The sequence below is a fragment of the Geospiza fortis genome, unplaced genomic scaffold (genome assembly GCF_000277835.1).
Source record: "Geospiza fortis unplaced genomic scaffold, GeoFor_1.0 scaffold197, whole genome shotgun sequence".
In the NCBI taxonomy this organism is placed as follows: domain Eukaryota; kingdom Metazoa; phylum Chordata; class Aves; order Passeriformes; family Thraupidae; genus Geospiza; species Geospiza fortis.
Window position 1 is genome coordinate 22,902 of NW_005054538.1, and position 15,244 is coordinate 38,145.

The 15,244-nt window shown below is 37.6% G+C and overlaps 1 protein-coding gene across 3 annotated transcripts in view; it reads left to right on the forward strand.

Annotated features, from left to right (window-relative positions):
* The window catches only part of GOLGA4 (golgin A4), a 72,021-nt gene that overhangs the window by 14,234 nt on the left and 42,543 nt on the right, over window positions 1-15,244 (forward strand). For all 3 annotated transcript variants that reach the window (XM_005429304.3, XM_031063877.1, XM_031063878.1), the window contains 6 exons: window positions 4,672-4,737; window positions 5,833-6,147; window positions 8,165-8,212; window positions 8,592-8,648; window positions 12,253-12,351; window positions 12,882-13,020. In XM_005429304.3, coding sequence (XP_005429361.1) covers window positions 4,672-4,737; window positions 5,833-6,147; window positions 8,165-8,212; window positions 8,592-8,648; window positions 12,253-12,351; window positions 12,882-13,020 — 724 coding nt within the window. The remainder of the gene's footprint in view (window positions 1-4,671; window positions 4,738-5,832; window positions 6,148-8,164; window positions 8,213-8,591; window positions 8,649-12,252; window positions 12,352-12,881; window positions 13,021-15,244) is intronic.

Sequence of the window (15,244 nt, forward strand, 5' to 3'; positions counted from 1 at the left end):
GTGGCATATTTAGTGGCTCACATATTTATATGCAAGACTGCAGTAATGAAACAGTTATTGTTAATGTGTAACCAATGTGTACTAATATGTTACCTGTAAAACTCATTTTGTTCTCTGAACTTCTTGAAAATTCTAGGGCAGTACTCCCAGTAAGAACTGGGAGAGGGAGAAAATGATGGGAAAGTTTAAAGACAGTAGGATGACTGATTAAAAAATATATTAAAGAAACACCCACATTATATATGTTTACAAAACCTAGGTAAAGTAAAAATACAGGAGAGGAAAGTTTCACCAACATGCACAAATGCATATTAATTCTGCTAAAACAAAACAGTATTTTAGTTGTATATGTGATCTGAGAGTGAACAACATAAAGAAGTGACTGTAACTGTGGAATTTTTGGCATAGATGAAGTTAGTATCAACTCTTTACTAGCTAAGCTGCAAAGGTCTTGTGCATGAAGAAACAGTTAAAAATATTCTTGGTCAGAGTGGATTTTTTTAAGGAAAAATAAAAGGAAAATGAGGGAAGAAAGCATTAAGCATCCTTCCTTTCTGCCTTCATAATTACTCAGTTTTTGAATACTTGAGAAAGTATTACTATTAAAAGCAGTAAAATGTTAAAATGTTTCTAAATAAAAACATTTAAGCTTTCACTTCTCAGGCTTGGTAATCTATTTATGCCTTTGAGAAAAAAGTATAATTTTGCATTGCAGAAATAGGGAAGTAAGGTGATGAAAAATGTTAGTGGAACACCCTATGTGCTTCAGTTGAAACTGAGTTCTGATTTATACATCTTCATAATAAAAAGCAATGGTTTTGTTAGATATTTTAAGTATAGCTCTCTTTGGATAGAGATATAGATGTTAATGTTCTATGAGTTTGTGGAAGAAAAACTTCCATTGGTCTCCAGAAACCTTGATGTAACTGCTGGTTTTAAGACTTTCAAAATGGCTGCTTGTCCTCTGTGAGTCTAATTATGCTGAAAGCTTTCTTCAGGCTTATGAAAGGCTCGGGCTTTTAAGCTTTTCAAAGCCTCTTGGATCTATATTTATATATAGCAACTTCCATTCATGCTTACCATTCAGTGTGTAGGTACCCAAATACAATCCTTTGCCTTAGAGCACAGTGATAGAGACTTTCAGCAGCCAGATACCTATGGTGGTCCATTTTTTATATGAAAGATTACTAGTGTATCCTTTTTATTATTTATGCCAATAGAAAGTTTAACCCCAAATTGTTTGTTCCCATAGATTGTATAAAAGATGCCTGCATAGTGAGTAGGAAACTTTTAAAAGTGTCAGCACTAGTGTAGCTTTGAAATTACATTGTTAAGGATCTTTACAGGTCTTTAAATGGTAGCTTTTTAAAGCATCTTCACAGAAAGAAACAGCATCCATGGGTTTTATATTCATAAAAATCTTATTAAATTTAATAAATCTACTTAATCTTGTGTTTTAAAATAGATGCTAAATATGAAATTGTACTTACAAATTACATGCACAAACCCTCCAGACTTTCCTTTAACTCTTCTTCATGTGTATCAGAATACCTGATTTTTGAAAGAAGTATATTTAGTTTGTAAGTCACAGAATCACAGAAGTAGGTTGGAAAGGACCTCTGAGATCATTGCGTCCAACCTATGACCTAACACCACCTTGCCAGCTAGACATGCCACTGAGTGCCACATCCAGTCTTTTCTTAAGTATCTCCAGAGATGGTAACACCACCAGCTCCCTGAGCGGCCCATTCCAATGCCCAATCACTCTTTTTGTGATGTCTTGGTAAAGTGTTTGTCTTCCTCTGTTGTCAGTCCTATAGTAGCATAGCAGATGCTTTGTAAATTATGAAGCAGAAGGTAATTTTTTATTTGAATTATCTTATTATTAACTTTTCCTGTTAGGAGAAAAAACAAGAACAAGAAGGTAGTGGAGCCAAGAACACAGTGTGGAAGTGCTTCAGTTTAAAACCTATAAAAACTATTAATCCACTAGGAACAAATCCACTGCCACAGGATAGTGTTCTGAAGCAGAATGCAGATTTTGTTGAAGCTAGGTGAAATCCAAATCCAGACTTCTTGTATGGCTTGTTTTATTTTGTCTGTATATGGGTAACTGCTCAGTTCTCTGATTTCCTTAACTATCTGGACTTCTCTTTGTTCTGTGTTACTTCTGTACTACCTCAAATCTGCTCCATGTCAGACCTTTTTAAAGCTCTTTTATAATTCCTCTGCCACATTAATGTTTAGGTGTGCTTATTGGCATATCCAGAGTAGAAGCTGTGAGTGTGATCATGTAGGAGATATATATACGAGGGTGATTGTGGTTGAGATTTCAGTTCTACATACACCTTAGATTTTGCAGCTTGCATGTAACTATCAGGGTATAGGTTGATTAAAAGTTAAGAGTTACACTGCTTTTAGGTAAATTTACCCATATTTTGTTTGATATGCCTCAGTGTTTCACTTATGTTTAAAAAATCCATATCAAAGATGGTTTCTAGCATATTCTGCTAATTCAGTTGGACTGGATTTATACAGCAAAAAACCATCTGGATGTGTGTAAGTTAGAATCATAGAATATCCTGAGTTGCAAGGGACCCACAAGATTGACCCAAGTCCTACTCCTGTCCCTGCACAGTACAGCCCCAAGAATCACACCGTGTTCCTAAGAGTGTTGTCCAATCACTTCGTGAACTCAGACAGGCTTGATCGTATGACCCCTTACCTGGGGAGCCTGTTCCGGTGCCCAACCACCCTCTGGGTAAAGAACCTTATTCTAATATCCAACATAATCTTCCCTGATGGAGTTTCATGCCATTCCCTCAAGTCCTGTTGCTGGTCACCTCAGCTCCTGCCCCTCCACACCCCCTCATGAAGAAATTGTAAACTGGTTTGAGGTTTCCCCTCTGTCTCCTCCGCGATGAGCAAGCCAAGTGACCTCAGCTTTCCCTCAAGGCCCTTCATCATCTTTGTAGCCCTTCTTTGGATACTCTCTAATAGCTTTGTATCTTTCTTATGTTGTGGCGCCCAAAACTGCACACAGGCCAGAGCAGAGCCGGACTATCCCCTCCCTTGCCCAGCTGGTAATGCAGTCCCTGATGTACCCAGGACATGCTTGGCCAGGGTACTGTTGACTCATATCCTCATGGCTGCCAGGGCACTGTTGACTCATATCCAATTTTCCATTGACCAGGACCCTCAGGTCCCTTTTCGTGGTGTTGCTCTCCAGTGTCTTGTTTTCCCCATTCTGTCCATACATCCAGGGTTGCCCCATCCCAGGTGCAGAATTTGGCATTTGTCTTCATTGAACTGCGTATGGTTGCTGATTACTCAGCCCTCTAATTTGCTGAGGCCCCCTCTTCCAGGGCCTCGCTGCCTTCAAGGCAGTCAACAGCTCCTCCCAATTTAGTATCATTGTCCAGCTTAGTGTACCTTCAAGTCCCGCATTGAAGTAATTTATGAAGATGTTGAAGAGCACAGAGCTGAGGATGGAGCCCTGTGGAACCCCACTAGTGACATCTTACCAGTCTGATGTCCCCCCATTCACTCTAAAGCTTTAAGCCCAACCCATGAGCCAATTGCTCACACACTACATGATGTGTTTATCCAGCTGTATGCTGAATATTTTGTCCAGGAAGGTCCTGTGAGAGACAGTATCAAAGGCTTTAGTGAAATCCAAAAAGATTACAACAAGTGGCTTCCCTTTCTCATCTCAGTGGGTAATCTTGTAATAAAAGGAAATCACATTTGGCAAGCAGGAGTGTCCCCTACTAACTCATTACTGGTTGTGACCAAGGATTGCTCTGTCTTGAAGTTGTTTTTCAATAACTCCCAGAAAAATCTCCATAATTTTACTAGTCAATGAAATGAGTCTAAGAGACGTGTAGTTTCCAGGGTCATCCTTCCTGAAAATTAGGACTGGGTTAGCAAACACCTGAACACAGGACACAGGAAAGGGAGGGAGAGACAGGCTAGGAACAGAAATGTCTAAACTCTGTAAAAAAACCCCAAACCAATAAAACGCCCCCAAAACCCAAACCAAACAAACCAACCAACTCCAGACTACTCTTTTTTGTTGTATTGGTTTTGTTGTTTTGGAAGAAGTTTTTTAATGTGTGTGTATTTTGTTTTCCTTTCTTTGGGAATGCAAAAGTTTTGTTAGAGATATATTTTCTGAAAGTCTAATTTTCTTTCCATGCTTGTTGGAGTTATAAACAGTTTGTTACCAGCACTTCTTTTCCAGGTAGTTTCTGCCCTCCCAATGCACTGAAACAGAGAAGGTGTTACAGCCAACTCTTACTCATATTGGCTGTAAATACTAGTAATTAATTTGGCTTTTCCTGCTATAATTTTGTCTTTTTGTTGTGTCTTTGATTTGTCCATAAATGTTATATAAATAATCATTATGACTTACTTAATTGGAGATGTCTATATTTGCAGATGTCTCATACTAATCCATGCACACATAGCTGCTTTGTTGTTCTGCATATTGCAGCAATCTGTTTTGAATTTAACAAGCTAGCCTGTTTGCATGAAGACATCTTAATAAGCTTTCTAAAGAAGGTACTAAAAACAAAGGCAAACAAAAAAGCCCAGATGCTGTTTCTAGGAACAACAGAATTACAGCCCTTGTACTCTGTTTCTTCTAACAGTTGTTTTTACTTCCTGTAGGACTTGAATAAACAACCACTTCCTGGATCCACAGAAAACAATGGAAGTGAACCTGGCTCTCCACAGGTATGTGGAGGACATGGGGGGTTTGTTTCCTCCTTCACTGCTGTGCTGTCTTTGTGTTACATTGGTTTGAGTGCCCAGTATTTCTCTTCATGCTGAAGTGGGGCTAAGTAGTTGCCTGTAAGGATGGTCAGATATTTTGTTTGTGTGTAATCCTATTTGCTGGTATTAAGTATTGTCACTGATGTGTGGAGCTTTTCTTTTTGTAAGGACTGGTTAGCAGACTGCCAGCATTGAGATGCATCTTGTTGCACAGCATTAAACTCGCTTTCAAAAGTAGGGGGCCTATTGCATGCTTAAAAAGCTGAAGAAAAGAACTGATAGGCTTAAAATGTTGTCACTAGTGAGAAGGATGCAGGTAATTTTAAATATGTCTCAGGGAAGCATTTAGCTTACTGAAGTGGGATTAGCAGTGGCTTCCGGCATGTGTCTCCCAACATTTGATTGTAGGGGCAACATCTTGCGGTAATGCTTTCATATCACTTTTGTAGCACCAGCAGTAAAGTTTACCACAGCACAGCATCTTTTGGTATAGAATGAAGTAGGTACTATAGCTGCATAAATCAAGAATTTTGTTTTATATAATAATCATAAAGTCATTTAAAATAAAAATAAGAAAAGGACTGTTCAAGATGGTTTGCTAGGACTAACTATCATACAAGGATCTCTACCATTAATTTGTTCCCTTAGTCATAGGAAAATATCTATGTCTTTGAGATAAATCCAGTCTTCTGTGTAATACATTAAGAAGTGAGTCAGTTATAATTTTCAAGTTTGAGACAATAGACATTTATATTAGTTACACAGTCCTCACTTTTTAGAGGGATTACACAGAAATACATTTTCCTAAAAGTTTAAATCAGAGCTGTAGTTTATTAGATTTAGTTGCTATCTGAAATTGTGCACATCTGGTAGTTGCATACTTGATTTTTCTGCAAAAGTAGATGATTCTTTTAAGGGAGTAGCCGCTATTTGGTGTCATGCATGTGTTAGACAACAGTAGTTTCTTTGCACAGGTCAAGTCTCTTTCCTGGACTTTAGTGTGTCTGTTTGCCTAAAAGCAGTGCAGAAATAATTACTTTCTTTCAATTTTTGCAGCAAAGTGACAGTCAGTCTTTTGCCCAGAGGCTTCAGCTTCGAGTTCCCTCCATGGAGTCTTTGTTTCGAAGCCCAGTAAAAGAGACCTTATTTCGCTCTTCTTCTAAAGAGTCCCTAGTCCGAAGTTCTTCAAGAGACTCACTGAATCGACTAGACTTGGAAGCTCTCAGTCCCACCTTTGATTCACCTTCTGACATTGAAAGTGAAACCGAAGAGCCTCTGGGAAATATGGACACCTTCAGCAAAGAGCAGTTGCTGCAGCGTCTGCGTAGAATGGAGCGCAGTTTAGGCAACTATAGGGGAAAATACTCAGAGGTAGGCAATGTGACTGGTTTAGCTATGCAGAAAGGGGAAAGAGATTAGGCTAACAGATACTGCAGCAGTGGACAATCTTTTTCTTTTCCTATTTGGAGCAAATGTTTAAACTTACAACTAACATGGAAGTTAACTTATTCTAAATCTAGTTGTTTTTGACCTAAAAAGGTTAAGTGTTCTTCTGGTAATAGAACATAGAAATCTTTTTCTTCTCTTGTTTGTAAAAAATTTCCTGGTGCCAACAGTAGAGGTTAATTAATGGTTATTCACATAGAGCAGGCCTATTAAGATTTCAAACTGAAAGCATCTAGCAGAGGGCGAAGTTCATTATAGAGATGAGCATGACTTGTACTCCCATGACAGCAAATTTTTTTTTTCCAACTTGTTCTTGAAATGCACAGTGCATATTCTAGCCATGTGCAAAAGGCAAGCATTTTGTTTTCAAGAAACAATTTCTATTCTTCATAATTTCTAAGTATTCCCTGAGAAGAATTAATTCAAACATCTTATTTTTTGGGTATTTTAGTAAAAACCAATTATATGAGTAGTTTCCCTACTCATTTTCCAAATTACTGGGGAAGGTAAAGCTGTCAAATGGAAGGTGGTGTTTTGGTATTGGGTTTTTTAATTAGTTTTGGGGTTTTGTTTGAGTTCTTTAATTGTTTTTTTTTTAAGTGTGTGTTGTATTTAAAACTGGATGTTTGTACTGTTTTTTACAGTTCTTTTAATGTTTGCTGCCCTCAAATACAAAAATTCCTATGCAGACTTTTGTCAAAATCCCTGGAATCTAAAATATGTATACAGTGGCTGCAGTATTCAGCATATACCTGAAAGAGCAGTTCTCACAGTAATTTTTCCTTCACTTCCAGTTAATGTAATAAGTATTTTTTAAAGTTTGTGTAAATAGTAGTTGCTAAAATGAAAATTCTTCAGTTTGTGGGTTTGTTTCAATGCTTTTTTTGGTTGTTTGGGATTATTTTTATTAGTGTAATCTGTCCACCAAGTCCTAACTTTCTCTGTCAAAAAGGCTTGAGTTTTTTTCCTGGTTTTGTGAGTTTTTTCAGTTCAGTTGAAAATAATTGTTTTGCTGGGGCTTGGAAGAAACTTGTTGCAATATATAATGAGTAATTAAGGCAGAAATATTTTTTTGCTCTTAAAGTAGGATGCATAGTTAGCATCTCAAAAATATGGTAAAGGAAACCACCCATAGCAGTTTTGATTTTCTTATAAGGGCAAAATAAATATAGCTTTGAAATTAAAAGTAATTTTGAATTCTGAAAATGTTTAGTTTGTTTTAAATTAGAATTTGAAGATAGATTTTGACTTTCTGATTTTGGTGTTCTAGATTTGTTTTTCTTAAATTTTTCATCAATTTGAAAACAAGTGTTCTAATTTCAAATGCCATTATGCTACTTCACCATAATGCTACTTGGCAGTTGTAATCAAATATTTAAGTAAACTAAGGTGTACCGTTCCTCCTTTTGTCGGTTTACAGTGAGAAATGAAATACTATCTACTTTCAGTCTGTCTTTGCTGGATATATGCAAGGCATATGGGATGAGAACATTACACCTTTTTTTGTTAAATTTAGAAATGTATTTTTTAATGCACACTTTTTGTAAAATCATTTTTGCTTAATCTCCCTCGGACATGTACTCTTACAAGTGGTCACCCCTGTGGGGTAGCTGTCTGAGATGTAACTTTCTGATACTGTTGGGTTTGACCCCCTGTGTTGAAGGGTGATATGTGGTATGTTGTCTCAGGGAAGGGAAAACTGTGTATGAGTGCTGAGTAACATCATTGTTTTGCATGCAGTCTTGTATTTTTTAACACATTGGAGATGTTTCATAGATAGATAAAGAAAACATTAAGAAAATTTAAGTACATTTATATAAAAAGAAAGTTCTCACGTGGAACAAAGAGTTTGAAAATGCAGGTAGTGATACAACTAAGGAAATTATTTTGATGGCTATATGCAGATGTATTATCATCTTTATATCTGATTTGTTTATTTTAGCTAGTGTCTGCTTATCAAGTTACCCAGCGGGAAAAGAAGAAGCTACAGGTAAGCATTACTTTTCATGGTCTCTTACCTGCATGCTTTTTTCAGTCTTAAAATGTGTAGTTCCAATGCAGATTTAATTTTCAGTGTGTTATGAGTATGTAACACTTGATGATTTCTTAGCTGGGATTTCTAAGGAAACCAAGGTAAAGTTAATTTTTCAAAATAACTGTGAAGTGTTGTACTCCAGCCTTTTTTGTTGCATCAGCTGACTTCAGGTGATAGATTGCCAGCCCACCGTTGGCAGTTTATGACAAGACTTGCATATCAAGTGTGACTTGAAAGAGAAACAAATAATTACATTTGTGAGTTTTTAAAATTTATTTATCCATTTAAAATTACATTTAATACACCTCATCTTTATTCTTCCTTTTTTCTTAAGAGCATTCTGAGTCAAAGCCAGGATAAAGCACTTCGCAGAATTGGAGAACTGAGAGAGGTAATTTCCTTTATTGATTACATGTTTACATTATATCACACCTACACAGGATCTTCTTCTGCCTAGCTTTTGACTTTTTTGTTCACAAAATATTTTCTATTACAGAGCAGGATATTTTACAGCTTTTTTTTTGTTGTTGTTGTTTATATGGGGTTACTCCTCTGGCTTGCTTCCCATTCAGCAGCTTATTGCTATCCTCTTAAGACCGAGCAGTGCATCACCAACTGAACTACTTCTCTTGTTCATTGTGAAATAGGTAGAAGTGTGTGTCGTTCTTGCAGTATTGTTGGGCCCAGCCATAGATGTTCCTGTGCAATTTGTTGCTCTTCTATTAATGACAAATACTAATTCAGGCAAACGCAAGGAATAGGCACATTTTTGTAAAGATTTCAATGACTATCAGAAAAAAAGAGGATAATTTAAAAAAAAATTATTCTTTATCTCAGTTGTAAGACTTACATTGTTTTATGGATTTTAGTATAGTTTGGTTTCAATCATAAAATCAAGTAGGTTGTGTTATGATTTGCCTCCTTAAGTTATAATGACATTCAAAGGAGAAGCTCTAGTGTATTTGATATTGATAGTAAACACAATGGACTTAAATAACATGTATAGATGATGGGGCAGAACAGATTAAAAGGGCAAAATCAAAAACACCATATTGTCAAACCCTGATGAAGTACAATGTGAAGCTGAAGCTGTTTTATTGCCTCAGGAGCTAGTGCAACACCAGATTTGGAGATGAGTGTGCAAGGGCCTCTGTCTGTGCTCGAAGATTGCTGGAGAGCTGGGTACCGTTTAGCCCAAAGTCACAGGCTTTGTCTTATGACTACACATCTGCTTCTGGCATGTACAGTGCTGAGCAGCAGCAGTGGCATGGAGGTTGCAGGAGCCATTAGACTGTGGTGAGGTCCCACCTTTGCCTGAAGGCAGACTTACTCCAGGCACTTCGGTGCTTTACCCACAGACAGGGACCGAGGCCTGTCCCCTTCCATAATGAGGGATGGTGACTGTGAGCTTCTGGCCATGTGTGTACTCAAGGCTCAAGCTCACCCACAAGAACCTATCCCTGTGACTAGTCAGGCATCCAGTCATTTCAAGGTCACTGGCAAATTGCTGGGCACTCTTCAATGATTCGGAGAGTAATTCAGGTGAGCATGCTGTGAATTGTGTGTGCTAGTGGGAAAGCATTTTGGTTCACATCTGTGCTGTTTCTGCCCCAGCAGCTGAGAGCAGTGGGTCAGTGCTGGGAGTACTGTGTTCATCTGAGCTGTAGCCTGTGTCCAGACTGTCACGATGTCCTAAGCTAAACTATCAGTGCATATGAGGGAAAAAATCATTGCTTTACTGTCAGAATTGGCTTGCCAAGATTGTATCTTTTCCAGATCACTACAAGGTCAAATGAAAAAGTTTTTTCTGTGTTAGGTCCATATCTACATGCTCCTGTAGGGTTGGTTTTCCAGTTTATTGCTATTTGTTGAAGTCAGGAAGGCAAATGTGGAACAGAGTTAAATCTTTGGCATATGATAGAATTGGACCATGTGTATTTTTTTTTTACTTCTGTCATAGTCTTTGTGATTCATATATGTACATAAGTTACTCATATATTTCTGTTTTATATATATGTATATTTTGTGTAAAATTTCATTCTTACCAATCTTGTAAATTTAAAGATTCCTTCAAATCTAACACTGAAAATCTTTTTCATTAATTGATACACTTCAAAAAGTGTTTTCTGATCTTTTGGAAGCCCAGGTGTTGCAGCATTAGGTAAAACAGACAACGAAGGAAAAATTACAAATAAAATGGTAAGTTTCCATTGGGAAGCTAACATGGTCCAAAGTAGTTAATTCATTGATGTAGTAATTTATTGTCAGAAATTAATGATAGTAATCCTTTTCTTCATCATACAGTCCATTTTTCCCATAAATATGTTGAATCAGGCAAGTTTCTTCTAAGTGGGCCATGTATGAGGAAACTAATCTTCCTTTGAGGCTAAAATAACAGTGTGACACAGTCCCTAGAAATAAATGTGGTTTTACTTACCTTAGTTTACTCCTGTTAGGAGTAATTCCTCAAAACCAGTCTTAGAGCAGTCTTCAGTGTTCTCCTTCACAATACAGGATCAGAAGGGACTCTGAGAACCAAAGAGGACCATTTCTGTGTTGATTTCAATAAATCTCTTTGATACTTGTTCTCACACTGGCCTGCTTTGCTTCGTTTGAAAGGAATTGCTTCTAAAGCTCAGAAGCAGAGGGCAGAAGTGTGATCAGTAATTGCTGAGAACATGAGGCAATGCATTGTTAGGAAGTGGATATAGCTGGGAAGAGAGTAATGGTTTTTGCAGTGATGCTTTCCCTCACCATCGTGCCTCTGCATGGCCCGACAGGCTCAGCTCATACAGATATGGTTTTCAAAGCTGGTATCAGCCTCATCTGTGGCAGTGCATTCACTGTTGGGGGTAAGGGATAGACAGCAAGACAGCATAAAAACAAGATTTGGAGTTGGAGGAAGGCAGTTCAGGAAACATACAGTGCTGTTTTGTCTCATTTGCTTTTTCACACTTTCTTTATCTATCGTCCTCTGTCTTTGCCTGGCTAATGGAACTCAAGTTTATGGGTGGTGATTGCTTTTATACAAGTGATCTTTGCAGAATAACAGTCATAGAAGCATTCTTTTCCTGGAGTAAATTATGGGGAAGATATCTATGGATGAAATAAACATATAAATAAAAAATATTGAAAATTTTCTGAAAGTATTTGCAGTTCATGCATGATATATGTGTGGTTCTGGTTCTTGGAAGCAGTTAGATGTGAATTAATTTAGGTACACGTATTTCCTATTAGGATGATAATTATTTTAAGAAATTTAAATGTTTAAAGCATAGGAAGTAATTAAAAAAAACTCCTTCAGGAAATATGTTATAAGACTCTGTAGATATTACTAAAGAATTTAGGCAATATCTACAAGCTTCTAAGAGTGTTTAGCCAAACAAATGCATAGAAGTATCAAGTAAAGCCACATACTTAAATTGTTTGGTATTCTCTGCCTTTCTCATTTGAGACACGTTTGTGGAATAAAAAGACCAATTTTCTTCTCTTGTACATGGCATTTGTCATTTTAGAATGGTGGCACATTGAATGAACATAAGGAATTTTACATTTCTTCTCTTTATGTTGATTTAATCTGGTGGCAAAGTGAAGAACCTTCCAAAGTGCAGTCTTCAGCTTCCAGGAGAAATGTGTGCATGGAAGAGAGTTTTTCAGGAGCAGGCTTGAAATGAACCCTATACAAACTTACTTTTAGGAAAAAGAATCCTTGATAATCTTCCGTCAGATCTAGACTCTTGCTGTTTTAATCCTGGTATTATAATTGGATGTTCTTACTATATTGTGTAGAATGTTGTATAGTTAAAAAAAATACACTTTATTGTTGTATTTTGGGATCACAACTATGAAAGAGATGTTGTAGATGCTATTTCATAATATTTTCATAAGTCTTTTGAGTTCATAATATTTTCATAATATTTCAGAATATTTTCATAAGTCTTTTGAGTTCACATTCGTTGAGTTCACATTCATTTGAGATGTGTTTGTATTGTCAGGAGCTCCAGATGGATCAACAAGCTAAGAAACATCTCCAAGAGGAATTTGATGCTTCCTTAGAAGAAAAGGATCAACTTATTAATGTCCTGCAAACTCAGGTAAGAAAATTTACCAAACAGATGATGTTTAAAACTGCTCTTCTTAAATTTCCTTTTTAGCTATATATTTCCTATGATGCATATCCATGTTTTATTATAATTGCTCTGAAGTTGAAAAGCATCTTGTGAATTTAGAATTTTCTGGAAATAAGTGTGTCTTTGTGGTAGAGGATACCTTTGTAAAAATCTCACTCATGTTAAATAGGATTGGCTGATTTGCACTTAAATACTTTTGTGATGTTTTTGTTATCAAGACATCAACTTTAGCAGATGTCTGACCTAAAATTGCTTTTGCAAAATTCATATATTTTGCTTAATTGGTCTTTGTTTCTCTACCCATAGTAATTTTACTTTTGTTAATTGGAAGCATAATTCTGACTTCTAAAAAATGGTAAAAAATTTCAGACAGATTTTTCCTTTTTCTACTTGCTAATATCAAAATTAATTTAACTCTTTCTAGTTTTGAAGATTAAAAAATTACCTGCTTTGAATCCTTAGATTTTTTTTAACAAAAAGAACATTTTCTTTAGGTGTTGTTGCTGAAACAGAGATTACAGAATGGTCAGATAGGCACTGAATTGCCTGATCAAAATGTCCAATCAGAACCACAAGTTCGAAGTCCAATGAAAGAAGTCAGTGCAGAAAATATTGTGGAACCAGGAAGCAACGGTAGGCATTGTGGCTTTTTCAAGAGATGTTACATTTTGGGGAATAAACCTGTTGTTATTTATGATGGAGTAACAATATTTAGGGCTGACCATGTCATAGTAAGGATATATTTTCTAGAAGAAGACAATTGTTTTGAAAACCATCTGGCAGCTAGAGGACAGGATAATCCTTTTAAGAAACTAAATTTTCATAAGAATTCAGATCTTGTCTGTCTTTCCTTTGACAGTATTGATAATAACATTGTAATTATTGCTTTCTTGGTAGGTGTTCTTACTATCCCAACTTAATACAATTAAGAGATTCTGTTCCGCATAAGTGAGGACTTATACCTGGAGTTTAGCGACCAGATTAGTTGCCAGTCTCTGTCTTTTTGTTTGTGAGTTTGGGGGTTTTTTCTCTTGTTTTATCAGAAAAAAAGTAAAAACAAAGATCAATTTTGATATTCCTGCTATTGAATAACCTGAATATTCCTCACATCTGGAGGTTGTTTAAATTAGTGGGATTCTCGGTGTTGTATGTATTTGATTACTGAGCAAAGGACATTACAATGCTGATACATAATAAAAGTGTCTTTCATTGGTACCCTTCATAAAAGGTAAGGTTAAGACAGGGGTAAACATACATCTTGAAATTATATTTGTTCAGCATCTGCTATGGTTTTTATATGCAGGGATGATAGGAAGTGTTAGGGGGGAGGTGTTCTTATCTAGTGCCATGGTTTTTGTACTGCTTAGTCAATAATGAAAAATTTTGATTCCAGATGTTTTCTGTGCGTGAGTCTGCCTCTGGACTGTAGTGTGCCAGGCATCCACCAAAGCGGCTCTCTCACTCTCCTCCACACAGAGGAGACAAAATTTAAAGAAGGGTTCATGAGCTGGGATAAGGCCTGGGAAAGATCCCTTACTAAATACCATCATTGCCAAAACAGGCTCAAATTATAGATACAAAGCAAATTTATTACTAATAAAATCAGAGCAGGATAATGAGAAGTAAATTAAAACCTTTAAAACACCTTCCCCCTCCCTTCCCGCTCCCCCCATCTCTACTTCTTTCCTCAGAGGGTCAGGGAATGGGGGTTTATGGTCAGTTCGTCACCTGTGATTTCATCCACTGCTCAGGAGAGGAGTGCTTCTCCTGCTCCATTGTGGGGTCCCTCCCACAGGAAACAGTTCTCCAAGAACTTCTCTGCCATAAGTGCATCTCATGGACAGCAGCTCCCTGTGAACTGCTGTAATGTGAGCCCATCCCACAGTCCTCCTCAAACTGCTGTAGCATGGGTCACTCTTCCACAGGGTGTAGTTCTTGAAGGACAGGCTACTCCAGAGTAGGCTTCTCTCTCCCATGGGCCTCCCACAGGTTCACAGTCTCCTCTCAGGCATCCACCTGCTCTGGCATGGGCTCCTCCATGGCTTGCATGTGGATCTCTGCATCCCCTTGGTCCTCCATGGGCTGCAGGGTCACGGCTGTTTCAACATGGTCTGCGCCACAGGCAGCAGGGGAATCCTAGCTCCAGTGCCTGGAACACCTCATCCTCTTCCTTCTCCATGGATTTTCACGCCTGCAGAGTTGTTCCCTTCACATGTTCTCACTCCGCTTTTCTTTGGCTGCAGTTACAACTGTGCAATAACTTTTTTCTTCTTTCTTATTAATTTTTATATGATAGAGGCGTTACCACCATTTCTAATCGGCCCAGCCTTGACCAGCAGCACATCTGTCTTTGGAGTTTTGCCAGGGATTGGCTCTGCCGGAAATGAAGAAAGCTTCCGGCAGCTTCTGGCAGCTCCTTGCAGAAGCCACCCCTGTAGTTCTCCTTCAGTAACTACTGAAGCTTGGCCATGCAAATCCAGTACAATGTCAAATACTCTTGCAACCTCTAGAGCATCAGAGCAGAAGCACACAGTAAAATACTACCAAATGTGCTGGCTATACAGTGATTCAAACCTACTGAAAGGGCGTAGGTTTAAATTATAGATATTAGAAAAAATTCTTTACTGTGAGGGTGATGAGGCACTGGAACAGGTTGCCCAGAGAAATTGTGGTTGCCCCATCCTTTGAAGTGTTAAAGGCCAGGCTGGATGGAGCTCTGAGCAACTTGTTCTGTGAGGTGTTCTGGCCTATGGCAGAGGTTGGAACTAGATGATCTTTAAGATCCCTTCCAGCCCAAACCAGTCTATGATTCTATGAGTACTGCTCAGAAAGACACTAAGTATAACCTTTATCCTGC